Source organism: Monodon monoceros, unplaced genomic scaffold (assembly GCF_005190385.1).
Source record: "Monodon monoceros isolate NGI ecotype Baffin Bay Population unplaced genomic scaffold, NGI_Narwhal_1 Super_Scaffold_2, whole genome shotgun sequence".
Classification (NCBI taxonomy): Eukaryota; Metazoa; Chordata; class Mammalia; order Artiodactyla; family Monodontidae; genus Monodon; species Monodon monoceros.
This window is the reverse complement of record NW_021703776.1, coordinates 35,653,194-35,673,319: the sequence shown is the minus strand read 5'-3', so window position 1 is coordinate 35,673,319 and position 20,126 is coordinate 35,653,194. Positions and strand designations below refer to the sequence as shown.

The window sequence follows — 20,126 nt, the reverse complement described above, 5'->3', positions numbered from 1 at the left end:
ATTCTGCATTTCTCATAATTCTCATGAGAAGCTGTGGACCACTTCGAAGAGTAAAGCACTAGAGGAGCTGTTTCTGTTATTATCAAAACTACAGTTATCCTAACTCCCCCTTTCTGCTTTGGCACTCTTTCCCTCCTGCCTTTACTATTTTTAGTATCAGTTCTTCTTCTTAATGTTCTTTGTCATTTTTACACAGTCAATTTCAATCTCTCTCTCACCTCTCTCTCATCTGCTTAAGTACCACCCACTTAAAAAATAAAAATAAAAATAAAAAATCCCAATTTAACCCTTTACTCCCCCTAGCTGCCATCCTAGGTCTCTCAGTTTCACAAAATTTTTAAAAAAAACAATTGTCTGTGTTTGCCAATGTCACCTCCTCATCTCCAATTCAATTCTGTTCCCACTTCCGTGTGATTTGTAGGTCCATTAGTCCACCAACGGTGTTCACTAAAGTTACAAATTACCCCATTTTGAGAAGCCAAAAAGGACATTTCCAGTTCTCATCTTATTTGAACCTCTCAACATCATTCAATACTGTGAACCACTCTGACATTTTTCCACTTTGTCCTCCATGACAAAAGTCTCCTTATTTTCTTGTTACCATTCTAGTAACTCTTTTTCAGTTTTACAGCACCATAATCTTCTATCCAGCAATTAGATATTACATACTGAAGTTTTTTGGTGCCCAGTCCTCCTTTTCTAGCATATATTTGCACCCCAGAACCTTCATAATCTCTTCTTTGTCACTTAAATGCAAATGATTTCTGAGATATTCTCCAGCTCACACATCTTTGAGTTACAAACCTATATATCCTACAGCCTACTTGACACCTTTGATGTCTCAAAGGTACCTCAAACATAAGAGATCCAAGCTAAATTAATAATTTCCCACCAGCACATGCCATTATTACATAGCCTGATACATAGTCCAAAAAGCTATTATTGTGTTTTTGACACATCCTCTTCTGTCACTGTCATATATTCATCCTTTCCATCTTTCGAGACCTCCTCAAATTCTGTGGAACCTATTCACTTTTTTTCCATCTACACTGTCACCTCCACCCTTGTATCAGTAATTGTCATCCCTTGGCTGGGCTACTGCTAATGGTTTCCTAAGGAGTATCATTTCCATTCCTTTCTGCTCCTCCCTCTTTTATCTGTTCTACACTCTGCAGATATGGTGATATTTTGAAACACAAATTTGATCATTTGTGCCCTTCTCCCCTGCTCATCCTGAACTTGTTTTAGTCCATCATACTACTTACCAGGCTCCTTCCCACTAAACGGATGTTGCTTGTACTATTTCATTGGCTTGGAATGCCCTTCCCCTCTTTTCTCCTAAGACTTTATCCTTCAGACCGCAACTCAACTGTCATGATTTTGCGAAAGCTTATCTTTGTCTCAATGACTAGGTCAAATTTCTCTACTAGAAGACCATACTGAATCGTGTACTTCTCCATTACAGTATTTCCTGAGAGTATGGTACTTTTCTGTTTTTGTTCACCATTGTCTCATCAGTACTAGAACAATCTTGGCACACAGGCATTACCCTCAAAATATCTCTTAATTGAATTAATGTATGGAGGGGGTAATTATCCACAATATTTGGATAGGAATCGCAAATGATATGGCATTTGAGTTGGGCACTCTCGGTGTTATTATTGAAGAATAAGGTGGAGGAAGATGAATTAGGGATGTTGCTAAGCACAAAATTTAATAGTATTTGCTGGAATATTTAGATGTAAGTGGTAGGGGAGTTGAAGATGTTTCATAGGTTCATTGGAGAATGGTTGAGCCAGTGACAGAACAAGGTTTCAGCTAAAGAAAATGATGTTCAATTTATCAGTGTTCTGAATTTGAGGTAACAAACTCACCAGGTGGAAATAGTTTGATGACATTTTGAAATGTAGGAATGGATATGGTGTGAGATTTCTTCTAGACATCTTAGTCTGGTTGCCCTTCTGCTCCTGACAAGCAAAACATACTCCTCTCGTCATCTATTTCCTTATCTATTCTTTCTTTTTTTTTCCTCTATCCCACTGTCACTTCCCTGGACTTTTACCTGGACTACTTCAACAACTCCCTAACTACTCTCCCTGCATCCAGTCTTGCTCTCCTGTAATCTAGTTTGCACTTTCATTCCAGAGTGACTTTTCCAAGACACCAGAATGTCATTTTCCTGCTGTGGATCCTTAAAATGTTTCCATTGACCGCAGAATAAAATCTGGACTCTTGATCAAAGCTTTATGATTTGATCCCAGAATTCCTGAATTTCACTTCCAGCTCCTCTCTCCAGCCATACCAGACAACTTATCCTCAAATGCCTCCTGCTGCCTTTCTTCCTTCCTTTCTACCTTACTGAAATCTGACTATAGATTAACAAAGTTATTCTGGCTGGGGAAAAAATACTATACTGTCTAGTATGGAGACGAAAACCGAACCCAAACAAAAAGACAAGTAAACGCCTAGCCTTCAAGTTCAACTCAGATGTGGCCTCCTGAAGATTTCTTCTCGAGGAAAATTTATAGTTCCACTGGTTTTCTGCCAGCTCACTGTAATTCTTAGCCCAAAATTAGCTGCATCACTGTCTCTTACATAGGTGAATTTAAGCTCACTATTTGGCATTTCTATCCTTGAGACTGTCTAATTACAAAGCGTTTGGCTACACATAATTTGTTGTCACACGTCTTTCTGGACTGGAAATGCGTCCACAGATTCCTTCCCTTGACCTCAAGAACATGGATACCGGGGGTGGGGGAGGGGGTCATTACGCCTTGCGTCATCACGTGCCGAGAGGGTGGGGCCCTCAAGGGAACTGTAAGGAAGGGCGGAGTCAAGTAGAATGGGGCGGGGCTGCTAGGGGGCGGGGCCGCGAGAGGCGGGGCCGCGAGAGGCGGGGCCACGAGGCGGGGCGGGGCCAGAGAGGAGTCGGGGGCGCTTCTGCCATTCAGCCGGTGCAAGCGGCGGCGGGAGGCAGCGCCTGTCGAGTCCCCTCGACGCTAGGTTCCGAGAGCGTTACTGGGACCACCGGCTCAGACCAGAGGCAGACGCGTGGTCGAGCGGAAGCTGGTGGCACCGAGAGCGGCGGCCGGAGTCCGAGCTCCAAAGGCGGGAAGTACCTGGGATCGGGGAAGCCCCGGGAGCAGCGCGGCGTCGCCTCCCTTACCCAAGGGGCCGCGGCGACGGTCACGGGGCGCGGCGCCAGAGCGCGCGACCCAGGCTGGGATTCCAAACAGGCGGCCCAGGCTCCTCCTCCATTCGGGCCGCCTCACCTGCGGGCAACGCTGCGCCGCCTCCGCCCGTATAGACGGCACCTGCGTCGGCCGGCTCACCGGTCTCCGCCCCTCGACCGCCGGCGCCAGGCCCGGGCGGCGCACTTGGACTCGGGGCAGCGGGAGCCAAGGCTCTTGGGGTGCGGCGTCTTTGCCACCGCCCGGGGAGGGTGCAGGTGGAGCGGGCGCGGCTGCGTGGAACCCGGCGCCGGCCGCCGCCGTCGTCGTCGTCCCGGTCGCCGCCGGGTCCCGGGGACCGGGCTGTCCGCGCCCGCGCCGGGGAGAAGCCGCCGCCAGCCGGGCACCATGAACAGCAGCAGCGCCAGCATCACCTACGCCAGTCGCAAGCGGCGGAAGCCGGTGCAGAAAACGTGAGTGTCTGGTGCGCGTCCTCGGCGCGGGGGTGGGCGCTCAGGCGCGCAGGTGCGGGAGGCCGCCTCACCCGTGCCCGCATCCCCGCGGCCTGGTGATTGATTAGGTCCCTCCTTCCCCACGCAGTCCGTGGAATCGCGATTTGGAGACTGGTCGAGAAACCCAGGCCTTGGGTTTTTCCGCGTTTAAAGATTGCATTTAAAAAATTGTGCCCCCCGTTCCCCAGTCTCCAGGGCACGCGCACCCTCGCACCCCCACCCCCCACCCATTTGTAGCACTGTTCACTGTGCTGTGGTCCTAATTTGTTGACAGCTCTGGTCTGCCCTGTGGGGCTGGCTGGTGGATTAGTTAACCTAAGCCCGTCTTGAAATCCCCTTTCACATTTAATATCCTCCTCGGTTAGGTTAGAGGACGGTCACCATTCTCGCTCCTGATGGGGGGGAGATGCTTTTAGGAGCTAAACACGCGCTGTCTGCAGGAAAGGGAATGAGTGTTTCTGAAGGTATTTTTTAGTCCGGTGCAACTGGCTTTCTGTTGCACTCTTTACTTATTTGGCAGTAATTTTGTAGCGCTCAGCGTGAACGCATCGGTACAATGTATAGAGATGGTAGCAGTTTTGAGTGAGTGTAGTAGCCAGAATACAGTAACGGATTTGTATTTTCAGTCACCTTTTGGGGGAGCTTTCTTATCACTTTGGGTCTGTAAATGATTTGGAGCTGGAATTATTGAAACAGACGTTTTCATTCTTAGCATCTTTCTCTAATTCCCTTCTCCCTCTACTTCCAAGTTTAGTCATTTCTGATAGATTACAAACTTAGATTTTTTGTTTGTTTGTTTTGGTGGGATATTTGTGTGAGATGGCAAATACTTTTTTTTTTTTTTTCAGAAAAAAGAAAAATCCGTGCTTGAGACAGATTTACTTTTGTGAATTGGCAGTATTCATGTGTTTATTCCTAATTATTATCCCTGAGTTATTTTACTTCACATTTTTCAAACTTTCATAAACAACTTTCAGAACACATGAAACAGTTCCTCAGAACAAATCAGAAGTGTGCATTTGGCTTAAAACTTAATTTAGGTCACTAATCCAAACCAGAAAAATAACAGTTTAAGATTAATATTTAAGACCAGTTTAAAAGTTTATTCTGGAGTTTTAATTTCCTTTTAGAATTTCAGTGATTATAGGTCTTCAGATCTAGACTTGGCATTAACAGAGGATATTCATCTATAAATAGACTGATTAAAATTTGGAAGACTTATCCTGCAGTGTGGCCGACATTAGGAGTACTGCCGAATCAGCAGTTTTTGTCTTGGCAGTTCTGTTGACATTGGTTTTCAATACTTGCGTTTTATAGAGTGGTTTCTTATATAAAAATGTATTTGTCTAATTTGACTTTGTCCTTAGTGGTTATTTAAAATTGAGAGGCGTCACAAACGCTTCTATGTATTTATTAATACACTGGTATACTTGGCATTATAGATAATAGAGTTATCATAGGTTTTATGTATATGGTCAGATAACCTGAAGATGCCCCTGAAGGATTTTTAAGTTACTGCATTTCAGTCAGTGTGTTACAGAAAGACCTAGATGACTTTAATAGAATGCTTTAATTTTTATTCATCATAAAGTTTAACATTTTTGGCTTCTCTTTAATGTTTTATTAAAGATTTTTCCTTTAAACATAGTACTGTACATTTTATTTACTTTTAATTTATTTACTTTTAATTTATTAATTTTTTAATAATTAATTTATTTAATTTTATTTACTTTTAATTTATTTACTTTTAATTATTTACATTTAATATACTTTCTAAGATGTTAGTATATTTGTATTTAATAATCTCTAATACAATACAACTAAAGCGTTTCTACATTCACCCTTATTTTATTTAGTTAGTATAAATGTTTATCAGATCTTTATTGAGCATCATGCGTTGCTTTTAATCATATAAATGCCTTAAAAGGTCACTGCTCCATAAGAAAAGCCTAGTGCTGGCATTTACAGAATCACATGAAATTGTTTATAAATTGTTTTTACCAGAATGAAAAAATGGTTAACTTAAAATGCAGTTAATTAATCAAAGTCCATTTTAAGAATGGGGCCATAAACCCAATATTAAGTTTAATGTGTTTTTTTAGTTAAATTACTAGTTTGTGGCTAATAGGCTCTATAATATGTTGGCACATTGTCAGAAAAATTCATCTTGTTTGAGCTGAAAATGTTATTGAGATCTATTTAACTTTGACCCCTTAAGTCAGCCATTGTATCTTAAAGAGAAAATATGTTGTAGCATAATTATAGGACTGTTAATAAGATGGCCATTTAAATATACAATTCCATAAAATTTTGGAATCAAGTGTGTGACATACTTTTAACCTGAAGCTCTTCCAATCTTCAATGGAATTTATTAAACGGGATCAACGCCCCCTAGTGGCAAAGTCCAACGTTGACAATTATCTTAGTACGAAATATATTTTAAACGTGTTAAATTTAATCCCGCTAAAGTATCTTGTACATAGTAGACACTCAGTAAATGTTTCTTTTCTTTTCGGAGTAATGAAAGCTAGAAGATTAAAGGATATGAAGCAACCTTGCATCTGATCCATGTTCCTAAAGAAATTTTCAAAGATACCCTTAGGAATAGGTTCTACTGTTTCCTTACGTGTTCCTTAAAATAACCCTGCTCAAAAAAAAAAAAAAAGAAAGAAAGAAAGAAAGAAAAAACAATTTGTTTTTACTTAAATCCTCTTCTTGTTTTATTTTCTTTGGAGATGAAAGCCTTTTTGTACATTTCTTTAATTACTTTGCTGCATGAAGATAGGTGAAAAGCACACTATTGAATTAAATAGAGTCTGGGTTTCTTTTCCCCTAATGATAATAACTTTGGATGTATTTTTGTAGTTTTTAAGTTCTATTAATACATAAAAAGTTTTAGTGGTACTTCAATTTACCATATTTTTAGAAAATTAGTGCTGAATATTGGCAAATAATAGGTGTTGAGTAAATGAAATCTACACTTAAAAATGATATCAGTAGTGGTGGTGATCAAGCCAGCCATCATGAAGTGTCAGAGTTAGAAATAACTTCTCAGCCTTAGTTGACCCTTTTTACTTTGCTAACACACTAATAACATTAGTATAAAAGCAGTGTCTTCCTTGCTATGTTTGCTAAATTGCTATTCATTCTATTTAAACCTAATGAACCTCACTTATACAATACCTACTTAGTTGAATAAAATTATGCTTTACTGAAAATGTTTGATATAAACGTACTATGAAAAAATTTCCTAAATAGCTTCTAAAATAAAAATATAGGTATTTTTAGTTACATAATTGTTTCTCCACTGTTGTTTTTCTTTCAAATAAGCTTTGTTCAGATAGTTTATCCATAGTGACTATAAAGGCTCTCACATATTGGACCTATGAAATAAGTAAGTGAAAGTGATTATTGGTAACATTTATACAAATAAATGGTGTAAAGAGGAAACAGTGAGCGCTAGTTGAAAAGGCGCTAGTTCTAAACTAAAATTGAAAAAGCACTAGCTCTAAATTAAAAGATGAGGTCTACTTTTCTCACTTGTATAGGTCTTGGCAAGTGATTGACCAATAAGGCAGGCAGTCAACACCTACATTGCCACTCTCACAACTAAAATTAGCAGAAGAAGAGTATTTTATAAGCTGTAAAGACTTCTAACAGAAATACAGATTCTATTTTTAAATAATTTCAGCTTACATTATCACAGAGCAATCAATTCTGTGAAACAGTAAGAGGCAGTATATGATTGCATTCTCAATTGTGGGTAATGAAATGTGCTACTCCACTGGTGAAAAAACTTACACAGTACATGCTTATTGGTGCATATAATTTAGACACTTACTTAGAAATTAGTACTATGCAAATCTTTAACAACAGTACCTTTCTACTTCCACTCTTCTTTTAAAATTGATATTTTTGCATACTGGTTTTATATAACAAAAAACTACTGTTTGTTAGTACTTATTGTGACATAAGCATGCACAGTGCTTTACAGACATCATTTTATTTCATTTTTATAATAGTAGTATGAAAAGGTATTATTATTTCAGCTTTCCAGATAGGGACCTGAGGTTCAGATTCAAAATTGTTAGGTAGTCAATGAAAGGTTGAGTTTTAATATCAGATTCCAGGTCTTTTGGCTCCAAAGCTTACGTTCATTCCAACTTCGCAGTGCTGCCCAGGTAAGTTCAGTGATGCATATGGTACACCCACATACTAGGGATTTCCTTAACGCTCACTGTTTCTTCTCAAATAGTGTTCTGAATAAATTATTTCCCTTTGCCCATATGTGATTTGTGCTTGCGTGACTCCATACTTGCATTCATGCCCTTTCTTCTTAGAGTCTTTTCCTCCTATTTTCATTGATGTGCTAGCTACCTCCCCTCCTTTAAAACATTGTTTTCAGTGGCTGCATGGTACTCCCTTCTGTTAAAGCTCTGTAATTTATTTTGAGGCGGAAATTCTGTTATTTCCAATCTTTAAATATTTCAACTAGTACTTCAGAGAATACCCTTGAGATATGTGAATTTCTATGTAAATTTTTAGTTCATTCCTTAGGAAAAATTCCTGTAAGTGGAAATTTGGGTACAAAGATATGATATACTTTTACGGTTGAGCCAAATATTATGCTCTGAAACATGCTGTCAAATTACTCTGCAAAAAATTTCCATTCCTATTGGTAGTCTGTAGGAGTGCCTATATCCTTGCATTTTTGCTTTAAAAATATTGTCAACTTCATAAGCCAAAAAAAAAATGGGGTAGATAATGGAACTTCTATGTTGGGATTGTATGTGTGGAATAATAGTGAGTACATTTGCAGATTTTTCTACTTGAGATGTCCTTTACATACTGATTTTCTTTGTCTTATGTTTTTCAGTTGTTTTTCAGTTTGCTCTTTTACCTTACTTTTAATGAAATACTATTTTGAAAAGTATTCGTTTTAAATAACACATGCACGTGAAAAAGTCAATAATGTGTATAATGTTATCTTAAGTTTAGCATAGTAGGCATTATCTGTTGATGTTTTATTGTGATAGTTATGGTTATTAGTGCTATTTAATCTCTCCTCATCCTCCCAGTATAATTTTATCACAATTTTGGATTAAATTCACACGCAGTGTTTCCTTAACTGTAAGTATTGTTTATTGCTGAGTTAAGTAATATACTATGATTACATTTTCTTTTCTGTTCTCCGTTGTCATTGATTTCACTTTTTACCTAATTTTCATCTTCATATTGTTTATATCTGGGTTTAGCTGTGTCTTAGGTTTATCCAAGACAGATTTTGTGTTTCTATCTCTGTTTTCCTTGTTTGGCATGATCTTCCAGAGAGAAGGGTAGTTGCAGAAAGCCATGTACTCTGCCATCATGAAACTGGAAGTGATTTACCTATCTTTAAGACCTGATGTAGAAACCACATTTCCATGAAACCTTCCCCCATTACTCTTCCTGTATGTGAGCTCTTACCTTCCTGAACTCTCCAGCATCACTTTTATGGCATCTACATTATTGAGCAATACATTATGTTTGCTTTTTGGCTTGTTATAGAATATATCTCCTCCTAGTAAGAAAGACAAGCTCTGTAAAGATAGGTCTACCTTTTATTTGTCTTTATAGCAACCAGAGCTTCCTAGTACCATATACATAGTAGGTATTTGAGAATATTTACTAATTTAACAATTGGCCACCAGTTAAAATTTTTCATGTTTTAGTGATGTATTCTATGTGGGTTCCAAGGGAAATACAAAGAAAAAAAGTGTATGTTTTAAAAAGAAGAGGAAAAAGGGAACATTCTTAATGATTTTTTTCCAGGATTTTGGAAGTAACAGTGATTTCTAGGGCATATTTCATGTTCCAGTTTTCATTGTTAAAGTCTTGTGCTAAAGATTATATGCCATTTGTACCTCATCACCACTCCTTAAGCATAGCAAAAGAGGGAAAGGGAAGAACCCATCGCAGTTGTAGAGCGGCTGCAGGAGAGCGACTGAAGAATTCAGACTCCTTACGAGTAACTGCCAGCCAGAATTCTCCGAAGTTGTTGTAGACATTTTTTTGCTTCGCATAGGGGAGTAAAATATCCAGCTGTATTCCGAGTAACAGTGAAATTTGACTTAATTTGTGCCACAGATCCCCTCTCCAATATCACGTTAAGTATACAATTTATGATGATAAACACTCAGCATTTATATTCAGAGATAAATAAGTATGCACTGAAGCCATGGGGAGGAAATGAAGAATGAATGGGTTTAAGAGTTGGGCTTAATGGGGTGTACGTGGTATGGTAGAGAGATTTATCGAGAAATACTTCAATTTCCTAGCTGTTGGAATGAGAGTCATGCCATAATAGATGCAGAGAAGCAGTGCCCAACTTCTGAAAAATATGAATGTGAGGACATTCAGATACAGGGGCTGGAAAACAAGTTACTGGTAAGTAGACTGAAGCAGTGAGAGTACATTAAGTCACCCACAGGAAAAAGCTGATGGAGCAAAAAACTCAGTACTGTGACAGGTAATCTTTGTTAGAAAATGCCACCTTAATCTAAGGATTACTGAAACTTTGTATTTGCGTGTCATTTTGAGGTTTTATGGTAAATGTCATAAAAATATAAACATTTACAATTACAGTAATTTATGATTAAACTGGATTGTTATGTTTTTCAACTTTGTTTCAAACCCTGAGCACAAGTGATGAGCCTAAGAGACATTTTAGCCTGGGATATTAAAAAGGTATTAAAGAGAGCATGCAAGCTGGCACTGGACATGCTATTGGGCTTGTTACTGCCAGTACTTATGGCATGCAGGGCTTCTAAAACAGGAGCATGGCATGCAGTCAGCTAAAGTCTTGCTTTCACAACAATTTTGATTTACAGGTTGGGACAAGATTTTTGAGGTTAAGGTTTAAAAAAATAATAAATTGTTCCTTTCCCTGATCGACATCTACAGTCTCCCTATTTCAGGAGGTGTCTGAATTCCAGGTATCCCAAATCCAGTGTTGCAGGGACACTTATTTACATTTCAGATGTAGACTTTTGTTTAAATAGATGGCTGGCAGTATGTTTTGGCATAGGTTTAAAGACAATACGAAAGTAAAAGTACCAGCATAACTCAAGTGTAATCGATGTAGAATTACTCTCTATTTTTAATTACTTGGTGCATCGTTAATAGGTGTGGATAAGTATGAAGTATTTTCACAAAATAGTTCTGAATATTTCTCATAAAATCGGTGAAAAGGTGTCTCAAATCTATCACTTCAGCTTTAACACAGTGGATTCGAAATGCCAAGTCCAGTGGGTACTTCTCAGCCCCGACTTTCCTTAATAACTTGGTGCATTTGACTTTGTTCTGTGACCTCCAAAATATTCTGCCTGGGTTCTTTTCCTATCTGCCTTTTCATTCCTCCTCCGTACTCTTTGCCCGCGGCCCTTTCCTCAGCGTTATACCTAAATGTTGGCATCATTGAGGTCTGTCCTCAAGTCTCTTCTTTCTTCGTTTGGCATACTTTCCATTAGGAAATATAGCTGTGATCCTAAGCTACGAATCCCAGTCATTTGCAACCTCTCCTCACTCACCGTTTTTCTCTCCTTTACTTCCTATACCTAGGAAGTCAGCACGTCAGTTTAGTTGACTGAACACTTGAGTCTGGCTATGTACGGAGCTTTGTGGTAGGTACAAAGTGCTGTGTTTAAAAATCTCAAGCCAGGCCTTACTTGTTATCGTCCCACTATCACTCCCTGTGGTCAGGCTGCAATCATTTCCTTTCTGGATGCTTCTGATCAGCAGCCATTAATTGAGAGTCCACTCCGTGTCAAGTACTATGCTAAGCACTGGAGATACAAAATGATTAAGTTGATATTGTAATAAGAGAACAAACAAGTATATGCAATATAGGTTGCATAACACTTGACTTAGGAAATTCAATCTCAAGCTAAATATTCCATAATGTGCATAATAATACATTAGAGCTGTGGACAGTTTTGCACTGTGTATAGAAATAGTCTCATCTAGTGCAGGGTTGACTACTGCAAAAAGCCAGCGCAAGACAGGCAGCAATATCACATGGAGGAACACCTCTAAACCTCTTTATCCTACTGTTATTGTTATTTCTTTCTGTGTCCTAGCAGCTTGTCTTGCTTCAATGTTTGTGTTACTGTCTTCTCCCCAGTGTTTTATAATCATTACTGGAAAGCTACCAAGAGTGCACGACTAGATTTTATTTTTCAATTATGGGAAATGCTGTCTGCACAGAATATTCCTTAATGGAATGGTGCTTAAGGCATTTACATAAGATGCATAAAGTACAGTAGTCACCTGGGAGGAATCCAGTGGGAGTAGGTCAGGGAAGACTCTACAGTAAAGTGATCTAATTGAGCAGCGCTTTGAAGCTGGTTCACTGCTCAGTGCTCTGTGCTTGGCACGTGTGGTGGGTGGTCACTATTTACTGAAGGAAGGCGGCCCTAACCAGCTTCCCGTTCTCTCTCTTTACCCTGTGCTTCACAGATAGGCCCTCTCACAGTTCACCTTTCCTCAGTTATGCCGCCTCCTGAAATCCTGTTCACCTTTCAAGATGTAGCTCAGATACCACCTTTTCTATAAAAATCTTTTTTCAAGCAGTTGCTCGCTGAACTCAGCTCCCGTCACACTTTTTGAGTATATAGGAGAAGAATGTTTTCCTGGACCACCCAGGACATAGGTGCAAATAAATATTTGCTTTAACAGGTGATTAGTCAGTAGACAATTATTCAACGAGGTAGACATGCATTATAGGTAAAAGTTGAGATTCAGTTGATTAATTGGAGAGATGCAGTAATTAGGTGTGACTTGAATTTGATTATACACGTGACCAGGGAAAATAGCTAGAGAAATAGTCACCAATTTCTGTTAAGTATGTAGTTACACACATAGTCTAGAGGAAGTATCTACTGACTTATTTTGTATATATGCCACTTTATCAGTTTCTTACTCTTATTTTTTGTAGAAATAACATGAACTGCAATAGAAAAAAATAGAAATAGACAAGTTCTGAAGAAATTACTGGGTAGGGACATTGAAAAAAGCCTGTTAAGTTTTCATATTACTTTCTATTATCTTTTTGCATAAAGTATTACTTCTTCATGTTCATATAACATTGAAAACATGGTGTCGAGAAATGTTTTGATTGAATCAAATTAACAGCATTATACTCAAGCCAATTTCCACTCTTTCAGATGTAATTAATTTGAATTATCAAAAATGTCTTTGTCTTCTCAGTAAAACTGGAGGAAAAAAGTCTTCATCATAAGAATGCTCCGGCTAATTCTTTATTTTTCAGGCAAATGGTGGGGTACAGAGACATGATCTAAAAATTACTATGTTTGTTTGTTTTTTAAATTAATTAATTAATTTCTTTATGGCTGCGTTGGGTCTCCGTTTCTGTGCGAGGGCTTTCTCTAGTTGTGACAAGTGGGGGCCACTCTTCATCGCGGTGCGCGGGCCTCTCACTATCGCGGCCTCGCTTGTTGCGGAGCACAGTCTCCAGACGCGCAGGCTCAGTAATTGTGGTTCACGGGCCCAGGTGCTTCGCGGCATGTGGGATCCTCCCAGACCAGGGCTCGAACCCGTGTCCACTGCATTGGCAGGCAGACTCTCAACCACTGCGCCACCAGGGAAGCCCCTGTTTGGTTTTTTGATATCTTCTCTTTTTATATTTCAGCATTAGGTGTCTGATGATCTGTAAATCCACTTTAATGAATTTCTGTTATGAAATCCTGGCTAAGGCTTTTGTGTGAAGTTCAGTTTCTCATTTCTGAACTCAAGTTCTACTCCTAACCATAAGTATCATTTTTCTCAGATGAAAATCATGCTAAATGTTGGGATTTCATTGGATTTTCTAATTGAGACACAAACTATGATGGCTAATAATTAAGAAGGATTACTGGCCAGTCATAAAAGCAAAATTTGCGGGCAATTGCTGGTAAGCAGTTAACCTCTAATATTTGTCACAATCGACAAATATCAATAACTAAAGTCAAATTTTTTCTCGCCTTAATATCGGAGGACCCCATTAGATGGCTGGAGGACCCTGTGGAGATGCCACAATGGCTTTGAGACGTTGTCACTGACAGGAAAGTGTTAAATATAGGAAGCTGAGAATGATGAAGAACAGCTTTTTATTTAGGGTCGCTCCTATTTATTTGCAACATAAATGATGCTAAAATGATTTTTGTGGAAGATAGCAAAGGAGGCATAATTTTCACATAATTTACTGCAGATTTCTTTCTTCCCCCTAACAATAGATGTGTTTGAAGGGGAAAAACTCCTAATAGATTTGTTAATTGGGAATCATGTACCACAAATGTATGAGGTATATAAGAGGTACTCAGCATTTTCCTGTGATGGGTTCATACGTTTTTAATAAAACATTATGAAGGAGTTTACCCATTCCCTTGTTTTTCTTAATTAAGATATGAAGGGAGCATTTTGAAAGGATTTATGTAAACTTGAAGTAGATTTTAGATGTTTGTTTTGTTAGAAAAATAGTTGAGGAGATGTTATAATGTGATCAAAATATTTTCTTTATAGATTTTAATGTATTTTATGGAATTTTGTTTGTTTTTTAGTGTCAAGCCAGTCCCAGCTGAAGGAATCAAGTCGAATCCTTCAAAGCGGCATAGAGACCGACTTAATACGGAATTGGACCGTTTGGCCAGCCTGCTGCCTTTTCCACAAGATGTTGTTAATAAGCTGGACAAACTTTCAGTTCTTAGGCTCAGTGTCAGTTATCTAAGAGCCAAGAGCTTCTTTGATGGTAAGACAGAAGGGTTTAATTTTTCTACAGTCACTTACAAAATACTTACGTTGAATACGGCTGTTTCTGCTTCTGTGTTGAAAAGTGCAAAAATTAGCCTTACGTGAAAAAGTTCTGTTTATTGCTGGATAGTAAAACTTAGGTAGCAAAGCCAAATTTTTAATATTTCTGAAATCAGTTTTCCAGGTTGATTCATCAAACATATGCTTCCACTTAAATAATATGTGGTGTCATTCTTTGAAAATAGTAACACTCATATTAAGAAGGACACTTTCTGGTTCTTCTCCTTTCTACTCAATTTTTTAAGGTCTTTTTTTTTTACTGGAAAGAATAAAACACATATTAACTACTATGATATATTTTTGCTGGATTTCCTTCAATATGTTTCACAGATACATCATTTTGTTTATCCTTTCAAAGTTATACTTCTACTGCTTTATATTAACTATATGTTTGCTCCAGGAAAATGTAATTAAAAATTTTTTTTCCATTGGAAAGAGCATTTTGTCACTGGAGTCAGTAGAGTTGGATTTCAGTCTCCATTGTGCCACTGACAACTATTTGACTTGAACATGTTAGCATCAGTTTACTCTGCTTTAAGCTAGGGATTTGAACTAGGTGATGTTTGTTACACTTTAATTGCACAGTATATCATAGTCATAAATTATTTTAAGTGGAAGTTTTTGTTTGAAAATAATGCTTCAGTGTGTCTTCTCATGTAAAATAATTCCTCGATTTCTCTTTTGGTCTGTTTATATGTCAGAAATAGATTTTTTAGGAACTGTTCCGTCTTTTAAATATACCATGTCATTTTACCCATAGTAGTAAAGAATTAATGATAAAACCTCGGTGACATGTCAGTGCCCTTAAACTTTAACGTGCTCATAAATCACATAGGGACCCTGATAAGATGAAGGTTCTTATTCAGTAGGTTTTGGTGTCGCCAGAGATTTTGCTCTTCTTACTAACTGTCAGATGATGCTGATACTGCTGCCCTTGACATATTTACAGATACTTGAATTTGCGGTTTGTGTGTAGAATATTGCAGAACAGTTACTTCCCTGTAGGTCTATGTTTAGATGGTTTGCTGTGTTTAGTCTGAGCATCTTTTTTATTTATTGGTTTGTTTGCATGCTGTATGTTCTTCATTTTGGATTAAAAATTATACAGTTTTTTTTTTAGGTGAGAAATTCTTTTATATTTAGAGTCAAAATATCCCTTAAAATATTTGCATTTTACAATAAAAAGGATAGCAAAACACAAGATCATGTACGAGCTTAAGTATTCAAGTTTTTGAAGAGCCAAAAAGGAAAAGGAGAATAATGGACTACCACAAAGGTGTAGTACAGTAATAAACGCCTTCAGTGAGTGCAGACTAAAGCAATAAATGTACTCCTTGGGTTTCTGATTCTTGGTCAAAAACTGCTCGACTAAACGATTAATATAATCCAATTACGAAGTTGCTTGGCTTTTTGTTGCTCCTACCCTGAGAAAACCGTAATTCAAGAAGAGTCACGTACCATACTGTTCATTGCAGCTCTACTTACAATAGCTGGGACATGGAAGCAGCCTAAGTGTCCATCGACAGATGAATGGATAAAGAAGATGTGGCACATATATACAATGGAATATTACTCAGCTATACAAAGAAACGAAATTGAGTTATTTGTAGTGAGGTGGATGGACCTAGAGACTGTCATACAGAGTGGAGTAAGTCAGAAAGAGAAAAACAAACACCATATGCTAACACATATATATGGAATCTAAAAAAAAGGTTCTGAGGAACCTAGGGGCAGGACAGGAATAAAGACGCAGACGTAGAGAATGGACTTGAGGACACAGGGAGGGGAAGGGGAAGCTGGGACGAAGTGAGAGAGTGGCATGGACATATATACACTACCAAATGTAAAATAGATAGCTAGTGGGAAGCAGCCATATAGCACAGGGAGATCAGCTTGGTGCTTTGTGACCACCTACAGGGGTGGGATAGGGAGGGTGGGAGGCAGATGCAAGAGGGAGGGGATATGGGGATATATGTATATGTATAGCTGATTCAGTTTGTTATAAAGCAGAAACTAACACACCGTTTTAAAGCAATTATACTCCAATAAAGATGTTTAAAAAAAATTGTATAGTTTCACCATTGTGATCTGGGCAATATACACTGATTTGAGGATAATAACTTCAGGGAAGATTATATATTTAAGTGTTCATAGTAGACGCTTATGTTTTCTCTGATCTATATAGAAAGCCTTTGAATTTTCAATCTTCATGTATACCAGACCCTTCATCTTCTAGGTGAGTCACGTGATGTTCAGTGGTGTGTGTGTGTGTGTGTGTGTGTGTGTGTGTGTATGTATGTGTGTATGTATCAGCTGTATATTGTCATCGAGCTAGAACTAGGTTTCCACATTCCCTCTGTTGTTTTTGTTGACCATATCTCAGTTACTTCTCTTTTCTGGGAACCATATATATATAGCAAAATCCTGAGAACTTTTCCCTAGATCTGTGATTCTCAAAGTATAGACCCTAGACAGTCAGCATTAATGTCACCTGGGCATTTGTTAGAAATGCCAAATCTTGGGCCCTACCCTAGACCAATGGAATCATACACTCTGGTGGTGTGGCAAGTTTGGGAGCCCCCGTTGTAGATTGTAACCCCAAGGTCAATCCCAGCTTCTTGGGATGCAGTCCTGATCTTCAGCATTTATTCACATGCTGTGCTGTTTGACCTTATGATGGAGGGTTCCGTGACATGTAAGATGTGGTCTCTGTCCTTAGAGGGTTTATAGTCGAGAAGCCAGGGAGGCACTATTCCTTGACTCTGGTTAAGATGTATTGACATGATCATTTTGCCTTTTCGTTTCCTGCTCCTCTATAATGGGAAATCAAATTATGTGTTAAAAAGAGAAAAAAAATGTATGGGTTTTTCCCTGTTTAGAAGCAGTGGAGTAGAATTGAAGCTGCTTGGAGAATAACCAGTGTGCCATTTCAGTATTAACATACTTACTGCTTTATAGGCTGTCTCTATGTGTGTGAGTATGTGTATATGCTTACACACATGCATACACATACATTAATATATGTATATTTAATGTAAAAAGCAGTCTCCCTCTCTCTCTCTCTCTCTCTGTCTCTCTCTCTCTGTCTGTCTCTGTCTCTCTCTCTCTCTCTCTCTCTATATATATATATATATATTTCATGAATAGATGTGTATCCTGTTCAATACCTCAAGTAAAAGCGATTCCCAAATCTACCTTATAAAGAATGTCATAGTGTAGCGGGGCTCATTGTGGAATTCTCACTTGTTAAAAAGTATTTTCTTGGCTTTTCATTAATAAGTTTATTTTTTATTCTGGCTCAGTGTATTCGACAGTAAGATCTTATTACCCTATTTGTGTCATTCCTTCATCAATTATCTTTTTTTTTAACATGTTTATTGGATTATAATTGCTTTACAATGTTGTGTTAGTTACTGCTGTATAACAAAGTGAATCAGCTATATGTATACATATATCCCCATATCCCGTCCCGCTTGTGTCTCTCTTCCACCCTCTCTATCCCACCCCTCTAGGGGGGACACAGAGCACCGAGCTGGTCTCCCTGTGCTATGCAGCTGCTTCCCACTAGCTATCTATTTTACATTTGGTAGTGTATATATGTCCATGCCACTCTCTCACTTCGTCCCAGCTTACCCTTCCCCCTCCACATGTCCTCAAGTCCATTCTCTACGTCTGCGTCTTTATTCCTGTCCTGCCCCTAGGTTCTTCAGAACCATTTTTTTCTTTTTTTTTTAGATTCCATATATATGTGTTAGCATACGGTATTTGTTTTTCTCTTTCTGACTTACTTCACTCTCTATGACTGACTCTGGGTCCATCCACCTCACTATAAATAACTCAATTTCATTTCTTCTTACGGCTGAGTAATATTCCATTGTATATATGTGCCACATCTTCTTTATCCATTCATCTGTCGATGGACACTTAGGTTGCTTCTATGTCCTGGCTATTGTAAATAGAGCTGCAGTGAACATTGTGGTACATGACTCTTTTTGAACTACGGTCTTCTCAGGGTATATGCCCAGTAGTGGGATTGCTGGGTGGTATTATCTTTAATTTTAGGTCCTTTGAATTACTGGTTTTTATACTTTAGTATGCATCAGCATAACCTCAAAAGCCTGTTAAAATGCACATTCTAGGACATGCTCTTTTTATGCTGATTCTTTGTAGGCTTATGTAGAACCCAGGAATCTGTATTTTTACAAGCATTCTAGATAAGTCTGAGGCAGTGATTTAACCTGGTTTTGATTATGTCCTGAATTATTAAAAAAATTTTTTTTCTTTGCCTTTAGAAAGACAAATCCATATGTACAAAGTTTTAGAAAGACTGTAAGTGTGATTTCAGGGTAGTGTGTATTCTAAGCAGTTTTGTAGGGTTGTTCAGTACAGGAACAGAGTTTGATGGAAGATGAGGGAAATAATGTGTGAAAAATCCCAAAGTCTTCCCCAGACCACCAGTTATCTAGGAAGGCAATGCAATATTTTGAAAAAACACAGAGAATAAAATTTGCACGTAATTCTTAGGACCTGAACAAGTACTAAATGCAAATGAGGAGACTTGGAGCAGGCGGACAGTGATTAGGATTTTTGTGTGTGGTTAAAACCACTCTCCCACTATTAGGGAAAGAGTAGAGCGAAGTGAAGGGAAGCTCTAAGTGAATAACAGGATGCAAACAAGGGGTGTGTGAATTCCTGCGGAAAGAACAATATAAACGAGTAATCATACAATCTTGTTAGAAAGGAAACTCAAGTTTTACTGTAACAATAGATATTTTTCCAAGAAAATACATCTATTTATTGTGAGTTTAAATAATCCAGCCTGGATGGGATCTTCTTAAACTTTGGAGCCATGACTATACTTCTAAGACTGTCTGAAAAGCAGCACTTAAGTTTCAAGTACAACATTAATCTTTATCCATTTCTAATTAATCAAAACATTCTAAAATATAACTTTGAAGTACTTGAACAAGACTCAGTCATTATAGTAAAGTTAGTAGGTGTTTCTTTGACATAATTAAACTGAAATCATTTTTTAATACATTTTGTAATTCAAGATTGTGCTGTATTCTAAATAGTGTGCACTGTGCTGAATTCATGAAGAAGAAAAAGAGGGGAAAAAAGGCTTCTGCCCTCTAATAGCTCAAGGTCGAGTATCTCAGAAACTGTGACAAATACTGTATGTGAAATCCTTTAAAAATGTGCACATTAAATATTTATAATGCAACATTTAGGGAGCATTTACAAGGGAGGGAAAAGGATTAGAAGTTTCACTGGTTATTAGTTTTGGTTTCAACTGAGGAACAGTGGGAACCTTTGAACGTTTAATCCTTGAAAACTCTTGAACTATATGTATTCTAGACAGTAAAGCTCAGAGAATTGTTTTTCAGTTTGTACACTCTTTATTTTACAGATGAAGCAATGATTATAAAATTTTCATTATCATAATATGCTTCTTTTTTGGTGCACTTAAATATGCCATTTATTGCCTATTTTTCTAACTAGAATGGAAGGTCCTTGAGAATATTATCAATATGTTTACTGTTACACCTTAAACACTTAGGACAATGCCTGCCCCAGAGGGATCCCTCAGTAATTATTT

General features: G+C 38.1%; 1 protein-coding gene across 2 annotated transcripts in view; it reads left to right on the top strand.

Annotated features, from left to right (window-relative positions):
- Window positions 1-2,966: 2,966 nt before the first annotated feature.
- AHR (aryl hydrocarbon receptor) overlaps window positions 2,967-20,126 on the top strand; it is a 104,858-nt gene continuing 87,698 nt past the window's right edge. For both annotated transcript variants that reach the window (XM_029233362.1, XM_029233361.1), the window contains exons 1-2: window positions 2,967-3,643; window positions 14,278-14,465. In XM_029233362.1, the coding sequence (XP_029089195.1) occupies window positions 3,579-3,643; window positions 14,278-14,465 (253 nt within the window). In that variant the 5' untranslated portion in view covers window positions 2,967-3,578. The remainder of the gene's footprint in view (window positions 3,644-14,277; window positions 14,466-20,126) is intronic.